We start from the raw sequence: 18,106 nt of genomic DNA on the forward strand, positions 1-18,106 counted from the left end.
TTCTATTTTATTATAAGTATACAATTTCAATAAACTGATAAACCGCACGTGAAAAAGAAAACAACACTCAAGTCACAAAAGTTTATGCGCTATTTATCTTTAAAAAAATTTTTCTGAATGTTTCCAAATTTTATATTATTCCCAAAGGGGTGGTTTTTAACGTTTTTTGAGTTACCTTTACGTATTAAATATCATGTTTTCAGCACTTAAGCTACATAAATTTCAGTTCAACAGCAACATCATAAAATATTTATAGAGCATATCTTTACAATTTCCGATACACAGTTTCGCGCGCTGGAGATAATTTTTTTTCGTACAGTGTTGCCATTGCTCGCTTTGAAATCATTGAGTTTGTGTTTTAGTTATCGCTATTTAACTACGTTTTGATTTCCGAAATCCACATAGTTGCCTTGTCCTACGTAGACGGTTTTTCATTATAATAAGTTCCTTTATATTGTTGCGTGCGTACGGGTTCGTTATGAAATGAATGCACAAGTCCGATGAAAAATGAACAAAAATTTATTATTATCACAACAAAAATTCTTAAATTTTCTCAAATTATCATGCAGTATTACAATATCTCACAATAGTTATCTTTTAACTACTCAAATACCCAATAGAACGTAATTCAAAACAGCTAAAGAACGCTAATCCGCGAATTCGCTATAATCAACAACAGCAGTTTTCTAAACAACAACAAACTAAGCAACTACTCCAAACTGAGATATTTTCCTCCTTTTATAAGATTTTAAAATCACGCGCTAGAATTTTCCAGTACTTTCTCGAAATCAAAAAGAGATATTTATTTATTTAACGCACGCGCTCTTGTATTTTTAATTTTTCCGGCTTAGCTTTCTTTTAATATTCGTCACGCGCTGCACTGCGCGAGAAATAAAACCATTTAATTTATAATTGAACTAACATTAGCTTTTTAAATAGCAAATTCGTAACACTGCCCCCTTCCCAAGGACTGCACGTCCCGGGGCAGTACAATCCCTGGACAGGAAGCTAAACTTACAACTGTGGCATAAATGCAACTGAGGCATAAACATTACATTACAATATCAAACAATATAAACAATAAATGCAATAACTAACTTAAACAAATCAAATGCTATCAAATACTAAATTCAAAACAAATACTAAATACAAATCAAATCAAGTACACATTTAAAACAAAAAGGACCATGGTCTTATACTATTTACAATTATTTACATTACGTACTATGGCCATAGTAGTGAGCTAACATGTCGTAATGAACGACTTTAGGTTTAGAGTTCGAACACTTACGGATCATGACGTCATTCAGTCACTTCAGGACTGTATATGGACCATCCGAAGGTGACTGTAATTTAGAACTGAGTTCTCTTCGTTGAATCGGGTTCCTCAACCACACCTTGTCTCCTTGTTTGAATTTATGTCCAGTAGCTCTCGTGTCGTATGTGGTTTTCACCTTCTCCGTCGCAAAGTTCACTCGCTTTCGTGCGGAACGGTGCATCACTTCAAAACGGGCCTGGACATCTTGGATGTGTTCCTCAGGCGATGAAGGAGCATCCGTGCGGCGATCAAACAGGCGGTCACAAGGCAGACGAAGGTCTCGACCGAAGAGCATCTGGGATGGAGAATAGCTGGTAGTCTTGCGTTTCTTTTTGGCCCTAGCAAGATTTCGGCAGCTTCCTGAGCTGGGTCTTTCGGACAAGGCGTCGGCATTTCCAGATGAGGATCCCTTTTGAGGATGGATAGTCATGCAATCAGATACTGAAAGCAGTTTGTTGTTTTTCAAGTCTAAGAAAAAATTGTATTTCCTTAAAAAGTCCAATCCGAGTGTGCATGGATCTGTGATATCCGCCACATAAGCCGTGTGATGGTAGGCGGCATTTCCAAACGTGATGCTTACGTTTAACTTCCCAGTTATGTCGATCTTATTACCAGACGCAGTCTGAAGGGTAACACAGGATGGCGTCCAAATAAGTTTATCTTTAAATTGTTCAGGTAAATCATTCCTAATGATGGTAACATTAGCTCCTGTGTCAATGATCATATTGCAAGGAACTCCATCGATATTCCCATTAATGGACAGTCCGTTACTGTTGCCACTCACTGTAAAAATTTTAAGCGCTTTAAAACAAGGTTTTTCACTATCTGGCAACTTCCGTTCCTCGATATGGTCACTAATTTGTTTACTGCGTTGTTGCTGGGAAATGGTCTTATTTTCCGTACCTCGGGGTGTTCTGCAGTTTCTTCATATGTGGCCTTCAACTCCGCAGTTCCAGCACTTTAGAATTAGTTTCTTTTCACTTCTGTTCCGTCTCAAGCCACTGACTTGTCTGGTAAAATCATCTGCTTTATATTCTGTACCCTGGGGTGTTCTGCGATTCCGTCTTAGGTGACCTTCACTACCACATCTCCAACACCTTAGAGCCACTTTCTTCTCGCTCCTACTCCGTATCAAAGCGTCGACTTGTCTGGCTAAATCATCTAAACGAGCCATCAGTTGATCCACTGGCTCATGGACTCGCACAGCTCTAACTGGGTAGCGATCTCTACTAGTTGCTTGCTGGGCTGCCTCGAACTTCATGGCGTACAACAGAGCGCTTTTCAGATCTTTAACATCCGCCATTCGCAGTGCTTTCTGTATTTCAGGGTCCCGGATGCCATCGATGAAATATTGCAGGGACAGAATTTCCCTTGTTTCTGTCGGGCACTCCGAAAAGGCGTGATGTGACAGCCTTTCAACATCCGTGGCTAGTTCCTGAAGTGTTTCGGTGAGCTTCTGTTGACGGGATTTTAATTGGAGCCTGCTGTAGTCTTTTAAACATTTCTCCCCGAAGCGCAGCTCCAAGGCGCCGGACAGAGCTTCGAAATCTAACCTTTTGTTTTCGGGAAGAGTCTGAAGGATATCCGCTGCGTCGGCTCTTAAAGAAGCGGCGAGATGACAGGCCTTAGCTTGGGAATCCCATCCATTCGGATCCGCCACGATAGAAAATTGTGTCCTATACACCTGCCAGGAGGTCTTCCCATCATATGTAGATAATTTCAGAACGGAACGAGCAGGCATCGATAAAAATTTGAAACCTTCAGAATTGTTTCCTACCGTCGCTATGCACTTCTTTAGGCTGTCAACTTCTTTGGCGACGGCAGCAGAAACCCTATCATCAATTTGTTGTTCGACGGCAGAAACTCTCTCTTCTATATGTCCAACTTTAGTTTCAACCGCGTCTATTCTGCCTTCCATAGCCTCAAATTTATTTTCTATTACGCAGGTAATTTCTCTTTTCATTTCGTCCTGACCTGCTTTCATCTCATTTTTAAGAGATTTCATCTCTTCCTTAACGGATTCCTGGCCCAATTTCATTTCTCCTTTGAGGGATTCCTGGCCCAATTTCATTTCTTCTTTAACGGACCTTTGACCAGCATCCATTTTCTCTTTAATTTCTTCTTTAAAAGATGTTTGGCCAGCTTCCATCTTTTCTTGGAAAGCAGCAAAAGCAGTAATGAGCTGTCTCAAATGTTCTTCCATCCCTCTTGTTATTGGCATTCAAATCCCACTTCTGACACCAAAAATTGTTGCGTGCGTACGGGTTCGTTATGAAATGAATGCACAAGTCCGATGAAAAATGAACAAAAATTTATTATTATCACAACAAAAATGCTTAAATTTTCTCAAATTATCATGCAATATTACAATATCTCACAATAGTTATCTTTTAACTACTCAAATATCCAATAGAACGTAATTCAAAACAGCTAAAGAACGCTAATCCGCGAATTCGCTATAATCAACAACAACAGTTTTCTAAACAACAACAAACTAAGCAACTACTCCAAACTGAGATATTTTCCTCCTTTTATAAGATTTTAAAATCACGCGCTAGAATTTTCCAGTACTTTCTCGAAATCAAGAAGAGATATTTATTTATTTAACGCACGCGCTCTTGTATTTTTAATTTTTCCGGCTTAGCTTTCTTTTAATATTCGTCACGCGCTGCACTGCGCGAGAAATAAAACCATTTAATTTATAATTGAACTAACATTAGCTTTTTAAATAGCAAATTCGTAACAATATATTTGAGGAGATTTCCTACAGAAATGTAGTCACAATGTTGTCTCTACAATCAAAATGTTGGTGGCTTCATGATAAGCGCCGTGAAAGCGTATGGTAAATTCATAAATTTTTTTATCAACACCAAAGTCAATTATGTTAAAAGCAGCAAGAGCTTTTCAAATCTATTTATTGTTCTGGTATTTATAAAAATACTCTAAGCCAGGTAAATTTATTAAAAATTTTGTTTTACCTATAATAGTAAAAAGAATGAAAATGTGAAGATAAAATGGTTTTTAACGGCACGTAATTTTATGTTACAGCAGGTTTTGCTGATTTATTTGGGAAGAAATCAGTTCAAAAAGTAAAAAAGAAGTTTCTTAATATATTAAAGCTTGTCCGATACTTTGGTGTCCAAAAGGTAAAAACAATATTTGCAGTTTCTTGGAGCCCATTAACAGTGTCCTTTCTTCATTTATGCTCATTTGAAAAAAAAAACGAAGTAGAGCATTTTAATTGAGAGATTTATATAACTCGATCAATACTGTGCCAGTGCAAAATGAATCTCTCATGCAAAAGCATCCAGTTTACAGTGGTCGTTGATTTCTTCTTTCCAATCTCACAGAGTCTTGAGGACACCTATAGGTCGACTGCATTTTGCAGGCACTGAGACTGCTATAACATGGTCTGGTTACATGGAAGGAGCCATTGAAGCTGGAGAAAGAGCTGCCCGAGAAATCCTTCATAAAATGGGGAGAATTACTCGTGACCAAATTTGGCAACGCCTGAGGTCAGTCATATTTCAGTATCCATCTTGCTTGTAGTAATTTAAAATGGTGAATAATCGTGGAAGGAATGCTTTCCTTTTCTGTAATTACTATATTAAGTTTGGTGTTCTATGGTATCATAAAGTAGATCCAAAACTCTAAAAGTCGATATGCGGATTATCGCTGCGTCTTGTAAGGTGTCCGCCGATAACATCGCGCAAAAACATCGTGGACGAAAACGTCGCGGAGAAAACAACGCAAGGCGAAAACGTCGTGCTACATAACATCGTGGGAGAAAACATCGCAAACAGAAAACATCGCAGTTCTAAAACATCGTGGCACAAAACATCGTCGTAGAAAATAAAGCGGTTCAAAAACATCGCAGTTTAAAAACATCGTCGTCGCAAATATCGTGGTAAAAAATAAAGTATCTACAAATCATCGCATGACGATAACATCGCAGACATGCTTTTTTTAGGTTTTAATAATTGTAAATGGATATTCCCATAATGATTTGTGAGCGCAAGGTGTAAAGAAGGATAAATTTTACTTTCACATTTTTTATTAACTGATAAATTTTTGCTGAAAACGTAAGAAGGAAACTTAAGCATAGAAAATTAAATGTAACTTATAGATTATACTTTTCATGAAATATTACCAGTAAAAACTTTATAAAAATGATTTATTAATGACCTTTGTTAGTTAACTATGTCGGTTTAAAATTCTATTAAGTGCTATAAGTAGCATTAATTTTCTATGCTTAAGTTTCCTTTTTATTTTCTCAGCAAAAATTTATTAATTAATAAAAAATATGAAAGTAAAAATTATCCTTCTTTCCATCTTGCGTTCACAAATCATTATGGGAATATCCATTTACACTTATTAAAGCATGCCTGAAAAAAGCATGTCTGCGATGTTATCGTCATGCAATGATTTTTAGATACTTTATTTTTTACCACGATAATTTCGACGACGATGTTTTTAAACTGCGAAGTTTTTGAACCGCTTTATTTTCGACGACGGTGTTTTGTACCACGATGTTTTAGAACTGCGATGTTTTCTCTTTGCGATGTTTTCTCCCACGATGTTTTGTAGCATGACGTTTTCGCCTTGCGTTGTTTTCTCCGCGACGTTTTCGTCCACGATGTTTTTGCTGCGATGTTTTCGGCTGTAACCGTCTTGTAATCACCACAGAGACTTTTATTAATCCTGATAAAGTTTAACAGATGGCACCAACTCGTGCTTACAGAAGCCAGAACTTTTGGCTTTAATTTAAAGATACTGGATAAACTAAAGGTAATGAAATTTAATGGAGTGTGTCCGAAGTCGGCGTAAGAAACCTACTCAACGCTTCAGAATTCTATAACTCAACTAACCTCAGAACAACTATGTTCTAATAACTCAACGCTTCAGAATTCGGTTCGCTATAGGATCAATGTTAACAACGTAGCCTCCAAGTAGGCAGAATACGCTCTGATTTCACCCTCCAAAACCTCCCTTTACGTACTTTTTTCTTTATACCTAATTTGAATATCGCACGGGCTGGAAATTTGCATTCTGTCAGGGAAATGAAACGAGGCTTGATAGGAATGGGAATTAACATAAAATAACAGGTTAAAACATTCAAATAATCCTTACACCTAAAACCAGAAAGCTCGTTAATATTCATATTAGCTTCGAAGCATTTACATTTGCAACTTCTTCAATGCATCTGATAATAACATAATATTAATTTATAATAATAGATTCGAATTGTTCTGTTAAACTAATAGTATATATTAGATTAAGGCTGCTTTTTTACGTAATCTGATGCTTATTCGAAAACCAGAATCAAGAACTTCAATTAAACAGGCAGCCTAGTCATATCAGAAGCGTAATAAAAGCTTTTAAAGGAAATTACTCACGCTTCACTGCTTTAAACATGTAGCCAGTAAATTCATTCAGTACTGTAAGAATTTGCGAAGTACAAAGAGCATTTCTAATACCTTTAGTTCATAGCATATAGAGAATTTTATGTTTCTCCGAAAGAAGAGAAGTGAGAGTCCAAGTATATTCTCCAAAATTTTGGATCTTCTATTTGCCAGCTATATTATGCCAACCACTTACACCACGAAACCATGAACAGAGGAATGCAATAATTCCTTACATTCTACCCCACTTAAGGTATCCGACCTCTCTGGCTCGACTAAATTTTGGAACACAGTACAAATAAATCTACTGTTAGTGATATTTAGCAGAGTGTTTCTTTAAATGATAAAAAATTATTAAATTTCAGGATTATTAGATATGATCACAAAATATTTATGAATAGTTTGCTTTTGCTTTTGTCACTTATATTTGTTAAGGATTTAAATGGACTAAAATCTATGTGATAAAGTAAAATGTATAGTAAAGATACCTGTTTGAATATTTTTCCAGAAATTATTATTCCAGAATTATTATTCCAGAATTATTATTTCCAGAATTAGCTATTTTTCCAGAAATTTCTCTCTGTGTACGAGTATTTACAAGATTGTCCGAAAACATTTTGGATATGTGCAAAACCTAAACTTTAGTTCATTTAATTCACAATATTTCACATGATATTTGTGGAAAGTTTCATAAAATTACTATAATAAGATTTTAGGTTAACATTTTTTCGTAACATAAAAGTTGGAAAAAAAATCAGGTTTTTCAAAAAATAGGTATAATGTAATATAAATGCGAACAGAACGAAAGGAAGATATTGCCACGTATGAAAATTAAACTTCAAAATTAAACTTGTTTCCAAGCACTTAATAAAAAAATAGAAAGGTTCAAAATCATATTGTTGCGTGCGTACGGGTTCGTTACGAAATGAAAGCACAAGTCCGATGAAAAATGAACAAATTTATTATTATCACAACAAATATGCTTAAATTTCCTAAAATATTCGTGCAGTATTACAATATCTCACAGCAGTTATCTTTTAACTACTCAAACGTTCAAGAGAACTTAACTCAAAACAACTAGAGAAAGCTAATCCGCGAATTCGCTACAAGAGCAGTTTTCTAAACAAACTCTGAAAACAACAAACTAAGTAACTACAACGAACTTATTTATTTATTTATTTCTGATTCACCTCAGGTATACAACTACTTTGAGTTTCTACTACTGTTAGTGATATTTAGCAGAGTCTACTGCCTACTAATCTGTGCAGCCTATGAAGGCCATTCACGGTTTTTAGTATATTAAGGTGCTACTGCACCTCGCCCGGGGGCGTGACATTAGAACAAGGTGCAATCATTCCGTGGCGAAGTCAATCTGAATATACGAAAATTGGGAAATTAGTACTTGGAAAACAAAATCATCCAGCATTCAAGTCCATGCATGATGCATTCGCTCAGGATAGTAGCGTAAGGTTACTGAGATAGGGTGCGCAGTCCAGCAGGTAATCAGGAGTAGAACCACAGCAGTGGGCGTGGTGAGATCACAGAATACACAGTCCTTAACACAGATTAATTAATTCAGAGTGTCTAGCCTGCTTCCAGGCAAGTAGCCAATTTTGGCAGTAACACAGTACTTGGTTAAATAATAAAGTTAAATAAATAAGGTTAGATAGAGCACAAAACACAACTTCATATGTACACTATTTACATACTTACAACACCACCGTGCATTATGGTGAATTGACCGAAGTCTCTTCACCACGCTGTCCATCGTAGGGTCATAATTACCGAGTTCTCTTAGCGTGTGCGCTGGAGAATTATCCATTTTCTCGAAGAAGTTGTGCGCCTCCATGAGGATTTGTTCAGGAATGAGCTTTATTTTCAAGTCTGTATGAATGACGCTATTTCGTACAAACCAGGGCGCGTTAGTGATGACTTCTAGTTTTCTCCTATCCGTCTTATTGGCAATTGCCCACGCTGGGGCGGCGTAGAGCTTAACTGGCCTAATCATAGTGAGATAGATCATGCGTTTAGCTTTTAAGCTCAATTTCGATTTCCTACCTATAACAGTATAAAGCGACATGAAAACTCCGTTTGCTTTATTTACTTGGTTGGTTACGTAGTCTTTGAAGGTGAGCCTATCGTCTAGGGTAATTCCAAAGTACTTTGCGGACGAGCAAACTGGAATCACATCATTCTCTATGTTGATACCCGTGTTCGTAGTGACATTTCTTCTGTAGCGACGGAATTGGACAATTTTACGTTTTGCGGTATTAATTTTAATTCTCCAAAGTTGACACCAAGCAGCTACTATGTTGATGTGAAACTGTAGGTTAGTAAGAGCAAGTTGGGGGCTTTTAGATTCCGATAAAATCACCGTGTCGTCTGCATATTTCAGGGTTTTAGCATTCAGTGTGTTGGGTAAATCATTAACGAAAATTTTGAATAATTTTGGGCCAATAACAGACCTTTGCGGGACGCCGCTGGCAATGATTTTCCTTCCGGAAATGGAGTCTCCAACTCTCACCTGGAAGGTTCTTCTTTTTAGGTATGAGATGATTAACTTCACAAGGCTGACAGGAAAAAGAAAGTTATTTAGCTTGTAAATCAGTCCTTCGTGCCAGACCTTGTCGAAGGCCTTCTCAAGGTCTATGAAGCATGCTGCCACACCAGTCTTGTGGAAAAAAGCTCTCGTGATAATCTCAACGATATTTAATACTTAATGGGTTGTACTGTGGTGTTTCCGGAAACCAAATTGGGCCGGGTCTATCAGATCCCATCTTTCTAGGTGGTCTGTAATTCTGTTGTTTAAAGCTTTCTCAAATATTTTTCCGATAGCCGGAAGAAGGCTAATAGGACGATAACTGTCTGCAAGTGAGGGGTTTTTCCCCGGCTTCAGTATAGTGATAATAATCGAGTGTTTCCACTGCGAAGGGTAATAACTCGTCCTGATGCAAGCATTAAAGATGTTTGTAAGTAGCACTATACAACTTGGAGGGAGGGCCTTCAGAGCCCGATTGCTGATCCCGTCAAACCCGTGAGCTTTCTGGGTATTGATATGTTTAATGATAGTATGGACTTCTTTAGGGGAGATGAATTTTATATAATCCGTATTATCCCTGTTTTTGAGCATGTTAACGACATTTTGAACCTCCTCTTCGTGCTGGGGGTTGGTCGAGGGGTAGGGTCTAAATGTCTCCTCAAGTTTCTCTGCGAACACATTGGCTATGTCTTCTTCAGAGTAGTGGGTGGATCCCATGTGACTAATTGGAGCAATGTGATACGTCCTATCTTTTTCATCGCATTCACAATTTTCCACATAGAGCTTTTATCAGTGCTAAAATGCTTTAAAAGATTATCCCAATTATTTGAATTGAATTCCATGATGCCGGCCTGAATTTTCCTGTTGAGGTAGTTTATAGTCCTTTTAAGTAAAGGGTCTTGCTTAACATTAAACCTTTTCCTGATTCTATTTATTTCCTTTATGTCGCGAAAAATATCTTCAGGGAATTTATTCCTCAAGGTATCTCTGCAAGCATACGAAGAACTCTTTATCGCATTTTGAATTTTGGAAGTCAGCGAATAAATTTCACTTTCAATTTCCCCGCTGTCTCTTAGATGGGGATTACAAGGCATGTTCCGTAGTTTATCTGTAAAGTTGTCCAATTCACTTTAGTGCGTTTCCTTGGAGGGTCAGGGTAGAAGCCGTGAAAATCAAACACTACTGGATAGTGGTCTGACGACAGTTCTTTCTTGACTTCCAAGTAGGGAGTCTGACTAATATTTTTAAGTAATGCATTATCTAGTATGTCTCCGCCACTTCGACAGTAAAAAGTGTATTCACTTGGGGTGACTAGCTGTAAGTTATTTGCACAGATATAGTTTTTAAGCAGACTATCATTTCTGCCATCCTGGCTCCTCAGGAGCGATCTTTTGCATTTAGAGCACCAGCAAATATGGTAGGGAAATTCGTCGACATTATGATGTCTAAGTCCTGTAAGTTGATATCCTGCGGGGGGTTGTACGCTGCTACTATAAGGTAATTCTCATTGGTCGTACTGCTAGCAAGAATTGCAGTGTATTCAAATCTCGTCGTCGTCGGGAGCTTGATAGTGTTTGAACTCAATGTGATTCTTGATCACAACTGTAGTATTTCCGCGGGTAGTCCTGAGCCTATCGCTTCTAATAACGATATAACCTGGGATTTTGAACTTATCACAAGGCTTGAGATGAGTTTAACTTATCAACATAATGTCAATATCATGAGCCGATAAAAAGTCCATTAAGTTAAGTTTCTTGTAGTAAACACCAATTGCATTGAAAAGGGATATCCTTAAGTAAGAATGCGTCTCATCGATCAGATTTGTCACGTGAGCATGGTTATTAGAACTCATATTCAATATTTGAAATGTATTCGATGCCGACTTCAGTTTTACCCATTATGGACTTTGCTGACTTAAACTTCGTAAAAAGTTCCTTCACTTTGCAAAGCTGCTTTTTGAACCAATCAAATATGTTCTCTTGAGGTTTACCGCCTTTCGCCCAACTGGGCCAAGTTTTGGCGTTTTCGTCAGTTTTTCCACCCGGCAAGGTGGGGAAGTCACTTTTATTCAAATTAAATCTAGCTTCCTGCTCTTTCGCTGAGAGTTGGGATTCATTTCTTCGGATTTTAGGATACTTTTCACATCCCTTGTAAGACGAGACATGACTTCCATCACAGAGCGCACAGCGCGCCGGTAGTTACTACTTGGGAGTTTTGCACCTGAACGTTTCATGCCAGCCTGCACATTTCATGCAGCGGGCTCTTAATAGCAGTGCTCTCTTGAGTGTGCATAACGCTGGCACCTGTGACACTGCACAGGTCCAGGCTTCTTCTTGTACTGTCTGACTAAGACATCAAGTCCTCGAAGTTTTTCCAAATTCCAAATCTTCTTTCCATCATCATTTCGCGTGGTTTCAACTAGAAACAAGGGTAGCTTCACTATCTGACCTTCCCTATAGCTGGTCAGCTGCCTCACTTTTTCTACGGGTATTTTTAACTCCTTCAGCTCGTTCTCAATGGCTTCTACTTTCATCGTTCTGGGTAGCTTTTTTATCACCGCTTTTAGCGGTCTATCTGAGTTAATTTTAAAAGTGTGGAAAGGGACTCCTTCACTTGCGAACATGCCTGTGATCGCTCTATAATCATCAGGGGTTTTTGCTCGAATGGTTAGGGTATCTCCTTTCATTCCAGCTTTGTAACTTTTAATTTTTAAATCTTCCTCTATTCTCTCTATCTTATCCCAGTCGCCACTGAACTCGTCTAACACGATTGGGGGAATATGGTTTGCCGTTTTTCTGGGGGCAATAAATTCACCTTCGGTATCTGCACTATCCATTTTGTCGTCATTCTGTAAATCCACAAATTTATTTTTCTGAGGTGGTTCATTTATCTCAGTCTTAGATCGCGTTCTTTTTAGGGTATTTCGAGGGGCAATAAATTCGTCCTCATCGACCACGTTTTTCCTTTTAAGCTTAGAATTTGTCCTCCTAATTTTAGGGGTTTCCTGAGCTTGCATATTTAGCTGGAGATCACTTAACTGCTCTGAAATATCCTGAATTCTCTCAGTAACCGGTCCTGCTTTCAAACCTGATTTTTCTAATTGTATCTTTTCCATAATCAGATTATAAATCTCATTAAACTTTTCCTTCGGTAGGTTACGGATAACCCGTTCATCTAGATTATTTTTATTTCCGTAAATCATCTATCTCTATTTCTGACATGGCTAGCTCCAACCTAGCTGTTAGCTACTGGTAGTTGCAGCTTTGTATAAACTTTATACTCTGATGTAATTTAAAGCGTATTGAAATCGCGTCACAAGTCACAAATTTTCAGAAACGTATTTTAACACCAACTTACTTACTTCAGTAACGAATTTCACACTTCAAACAACTACTTACTACAACGAACTGAGAGGTTTTCCTCCTTTTATAAGATTTTAAAATCGCGCGCGAGAATTTTCTAGTACTTTCTCGAAATCAAAAAGAGATATTTATTAAATGTTACATGCACGCGCTCTTGTATTTTCAATTTTCCGGCTTAGCTTTCTTTTAATATTCATCACGCGCTACACTGCGCGGGAAATAAAACCATTTAATTTATAATTGAACTAATATTAATTATTTCAATGCCAAATCCGTAACAATATTTTGAACATCACCAAAAGTATGCAAAGGAAAAACTCTCATTTTAAAGATATTTAGACTAGTCTGTATACCTTTAGACATCATCTTCCTGGTTCTTAAAAAAGAAACTTCCAGTTCACTCGGGTAGAACACAAACAACCATTATTCTGCTTCCAAAGCCTGGAGAGACAAAATAAATGTAGTTTCAGGAAGCTCTAAAATCAAGTAATAAAACTTCTTGAAAACTTTCTTCAAATTAGCAATTAGAACGTAGTCAGATACTTCAAAAGGTGACTAAGGCCAACTGATCAAATTTTGTTGGAGACGAAGTATCATCCGCCATATGCCTAATTCGAAAGTTTTACTTTTCCAGCGAAAAAAAAAGTTAACATCTAACTGTGACCTTTCAACGATTCGAACCATGGATCATGATGTACTTTATAGCTGGTCGTAATACCTACTTACATCACAAGAGCACGCATGGAGAAATGCGACAATTCTTAACCCTTTCCGGCACGCTACATTTTAAAGTCGGAGTTTTGATTTAAAAGAAAAGGTAGGCAGTCTAATTAGGCCTAGAGTAGTACACAAGTAACATTTTGTGAAGATAGCACTTATCATTTTAATTCTGTGGGTGTGCCCAAAGTGGCACACTGATTGAATAGAGCTTCGAAAAGAGTGCTGAAACGAGCATTGTTGTCAATGAACTGACCTATGAGATGCGGAGAAATAAAGAATACAGACTCTTAGTTGTCCTAGATTATCGGTGAGCTCGGTCTGGACACACCTAGGTTTCGCCGTTTGATTTTAGGCAAGATTTTAAGGTAAAAATTTAAAACTAATATAGAATAAGGAAATTAGCATACAGCTAAAAAAATAACATAGATATTTTTTTCAAACGATTCCTTTTATACCCTAAAAAATCTGGAAGATTTCTTTGAAAAAGGAGGGTCTTAAAAAACTAAACATGGCTAAAATAGATGGACTGGTTTGTGCTGAGCTGCCATCTACTATAAATAAAGAAGGTTCAGAGTAAACTATAGTAACCTATAAATCCTTTTTCATTCAATTTTTCTGTGCGTACAGAAGGAAATTTTTAGGTGTCCCGATTGGACACACTGTGCCGCAAAGGGTTAACCGGCTTTTCAACTAGCCTAATAGAAATATTCAATGCTGCCTGATAAATCTTCTGAACCAAGATATTAGCTACATAGTTATGATTCTAAAGCTAATTTTCAAAAGCGTTAAAAATTTATCAATGGGGTATTACGCCTATTCCAGGAGAAAACATCGCGGAGAAAGCAACATAAAGCGAAAACGTCGTTGTTGAAAACATCGTGAGAAAATACAAAGCAAGGAAAAAACATCGCAGTTCTGAAACATCATAGTATAAAACCTCATGGTCGAAAAATAAAACTAATCAAAACCTTCTTAATTTGAAAACATCGTCGTCGAAAACATCGTGGTAAAAATAGAGCACCTGCAAACCATAGCATGCGATAACATCGTAGAATTGGATGCGCATAACGCGCACAAGAATTCAAGAATATTTTTGTTTTTATATTTTTGAATTAACTAATAAATTTTTGGTGAAAAATTAAGAAGGAAACTTAAGCATCCAGAAACTGAAAATGGGTAAAATCTAATGCTTCTTATATCAATTGGCGGAATTTTATAATCTGGTAATTAATTAAACAGTTTTCATAGAGATAATGCAGTTATTCATCTTCCTTTATCTAATCATTTTTAGACTATATTTTGCATGAAAAATTACCAATAAAACTTACTAGAAGAGATTAATTAATTAATGTCCTTTGTTAGTTAACTATTTTAGTTTAAAATTTTTTTAACTGCTACACCTAGTGCTATTTTTCTACTCATTTTTAGTTCTTGAATATCTTTCTTATTTATTCAGCAAAAATGTACCAGTACATGAATGTAATACATGAATTCCTTCTTCTTCTCACAAATCATTATGCGGATATGCATTTACAGCTTTTAAATCCTGAAAAACGTACGTCTGCGATATTATCATCAAGCGATGATTTTTAGGTGCTTTATTTTTCACCACGATATTTTCAATCAGTTTTCATGATTCTTTCACGATGTTTTGTAAGACGACGTTTTTGACTTGTCATTTTCTGCTCAACGGGTTCGTCCACGATTCATTTGCCAAATGTTTTCAGCGGACACCCAACTGTTGATACTTATAAAGCGTATTCGTAAAGTAAAAGAAACTAGTTGTAAATTGCACCTAATAAATTCTTGCCATTTCTGATTTAGGCAAGTCTAAAATTAAACAAATATGTGTTTGATTTGAAACGAAATGAGGATGCATTTCTTTTAATAATGTATGTAATAATTTCGCAAATGACTTGAGGATTAGAAGATAGCTACTAAAGATGAGATGTTATCTGCAATTACCTGGAAAGGCTTTGTGTTTTTTTCATAGTTAGTTTCATAGTTTTTCTACGCTTTATTTTTTTAAGAATTATGCATACCTTCCTAAGATGACATAACGGAGACACACTTGACGAAAATAAACGCATTTATTTATTTGTGCGTATTCTTCATAAGCATAAACGTATTCACATATAATTTTATGTGCTTATGGACACCTCCACACTTTTATGTAAAGGAAGAAATTTTTAGAACAATGGAGAATGCGAAGCGATGGCAACACACAGACTGTCAAGCGATGGCAACACACAGATCGAGGCGAAATGAAGAGAGCGACTGCGATACTGCTGTAATTACTCTGGGTATCTATTGCCCTTGGCAATATTTTCATAGTGAACCAGAGTATTGCCGAGGCAATATTTTCATAGTGAACCAGAGTATTGCCGAGGCAATACTTTCATACCAGAATTTCTCAGTATTCCTCAAGGAGTCTGAGAAATCCCTACTGGGGGGGGGGAGAACATGAAGAAATGTAAGCAAAAGGCTCATATAGCCAGTGAAATACAATAGCCTGAACTGAGTTGGGAGGCAGGAAAGCTCTAGCTCTAACTAGCCGTGGAGGAGGTGACGTCAGTCGACGAGGACCAAGCAGCGTTGTTGTCGTTAGTTGGTAGGGCGTTGTTGTTTTGATGAAGAAATGATAAGCAGTTATTAATTAGTAGGTACATCACCTATCAAAATGCTCGAAAAAATGTGGACAATAACATAGTGAAGTTGACCAGTTGTACTTAGCACTTAATTATCTGATAAATATTAGTTCCTGTAAGCGGTAGCTGCATGGTGATTGGCTAAACAGTTTGACGCAGAGTAGCTTAGTTATTTATAAGCTCCGGTTTTATTTTCGATTGGTTAAGAGATAGCCACACTGCCGATAAATTTTGATGCATTGCAGATGCTAGGAGAGAGACATCTAAAAAGGAATTTAAAGGTCTACTTGGCAGTAGTTAATAGTTTTGTTAATGACTTAGCTTCATATTTTATATTTTACTTGCATATTTTTACTCTTTTTCAGTTCAATCTCTTGTGTATGAAAAACTTATTCACTGTAATTAATTGAAACCTAATCTTCTCAATGGATATTTTTAGGATGTCGTGGCGAAGCCGTTTGCTTGTTCCTTCAAGGAAAAGTATACTCCTTCCGTTCCAGGCTTCATAAAGATCGTTCTTGTGTCAACTGCAATCGGAGCTGCAGCCTGCGCTTTTTTGGCTTGTTCAAAATTTGCTATTAGAAGAAAATGTTTGTAAAATTATGTTAATTTTATATAAATCTTATTTTACTGTTTTTGTAAAAATTATTTTAATATCTGAATGAAATAAAACAATGTGAGAGTTTTTGGCTGTCAATCTTAGTCCCATTTCATGTAGCATACGAACTGAATAGTATAAAATAGCGAAAGTTGTAAAATGCATAGTCTAAGAAAAATTAATCCTTTATATAGTGCCGAAAAAAAGAGTAAGAACTTTAGGTGTAACAGCCTGAAATCCATATATCATTGTCACAGTAGCAAAATTTCCAGTATGGAGATTGTAATATTTTCGTTCTTAAAATTAAAACCAATCTCCAAGTTTAAATACTAACAACCGTTGCATCTGCAATGAACTTTACTACCTCATCTTCCCTGATAATGAATGTAGTCTTTAAAAGTGCCCAAATGACATATACCAAACTTTTCTAAAAAACAAACTATAACAAATGGCTCATTTTCTCAGCGTTATTCCATTAATCTGAAATATGCGTCAATTAAACTCATGCTCAAAACATAAGCAACGAACGCTTAAAGAAACGGTACAAGCGTAAAAAGGGAAATTTAAACATACGATTTACATATGACGTAGATGTTGCAAGCTAGCGCTAATTCACCAATAGTACGGTATTTCGTGCCAGGTGGGGTGAGTTGCAATTAACCTAACTAGTTTTAAAAGTCTCTTTCATGTATTGTTTCGTTTACACAGCCTTCTGCCAGATTTTATAGGACAACATGAGTGAATCTAACGGATAAACGGATAACTGGAGGGCACTCAAAATACACGTCAAGCTAATAATCCTCTCGAGAGGTTGATAGTAAAGTAAGAGGGGTGGAGAGCCTCGACCCACACTTCGGCTGTTTCCCCCCAAATTTGGGGCTGAAGTTTAACATTTAGCAAGACCTGGCGATACATAATATGTATATACCTACGGAAAGTCACATGTGATAAACTTACTTCTGTTTTGTATCTATTCAAATAGTCGGACACTTAATGTATTCGCCCTGAATATCCAATATCCATCCTCATTTAGCAGTCTCGTCGTTGAGGACATTGCCCAGGGTGCACCAGGCTAAGCAACTGAATTAGATCCATGATAAAGGTGAAATTCCGTCCCATTTTTGATAGAAGAGATCCGGGAAACCGAGGAGATCCATGGTTGTCCCACTCCTGTTTCCTTAGCACCAAATCTCTCGAGAGGACATTCGAATAGTCAATATTTTAAATATCGTCGAATGCAATTAGGCAACCAAAATTAGTATAAAGCTCAATCCCGTAATCACACACAACACCTTAAAAAGAGGCATGCGCGACCTATGTGTCAGTTCACTGTGACCTTAAGATTGAACCTTTGGCGAAGGTTCTCAGAAAACTCAATGATTACTTCTATCAGGAAGCACAAGAATGTAATATAATGAACCACTTTAAACTTTTCAGCTACGAGATTCTCCACGAGGACCTTCATTTGTGCCCTTTTGTGGCTTTCATGCTCAGCGATAGCCAAAATTTTTCCAATACA

General features: G+C 36.9%; 1 protein-coding gene across 1 annotated transcript in view; it reads left to right on the forward strand.

Annotated features, from left to right (window-relative positions):
• The window catches only part of LOC118192864 (amine oxidase [flavin-containing]-like), a 115,122-nt gene extending 98,436 nt beyond the window's left edge, over positions 1-16,686 (forward strand). Inside the window, 2 exon segments of the mRNA XM_035363887.2 lie at positions 4,669-4,833; positions 16,429-16,686. Coding sequence (XP_035219778.2) covers positions 4,669-4,833; positions 16,429-16,498 — 235 coding nt within the window. The 3' untranslated portion in view covers positions 16,499-16,686.
• The last annotated feature ends 1,420 nt before the right edge of the window (positions 16,687-18,106 follow it).

This window comes from Stegodyphus dumicola, chromosome 11 (genome assembly GCF_044657685.1).
Source record: "Stegodyphus dumicola isolate Sdum_Otavi_A_Nest chromosome 11, ASM4465768v1".
In the NCBI taxonomy this organism is placed as follows: domain Eukaryota; kingdom Metazoa; phylum Arthropoda; class Arachnida; order Araneae; family Eresidae; genus Stegodyphus; species Stegodyphus dumicola.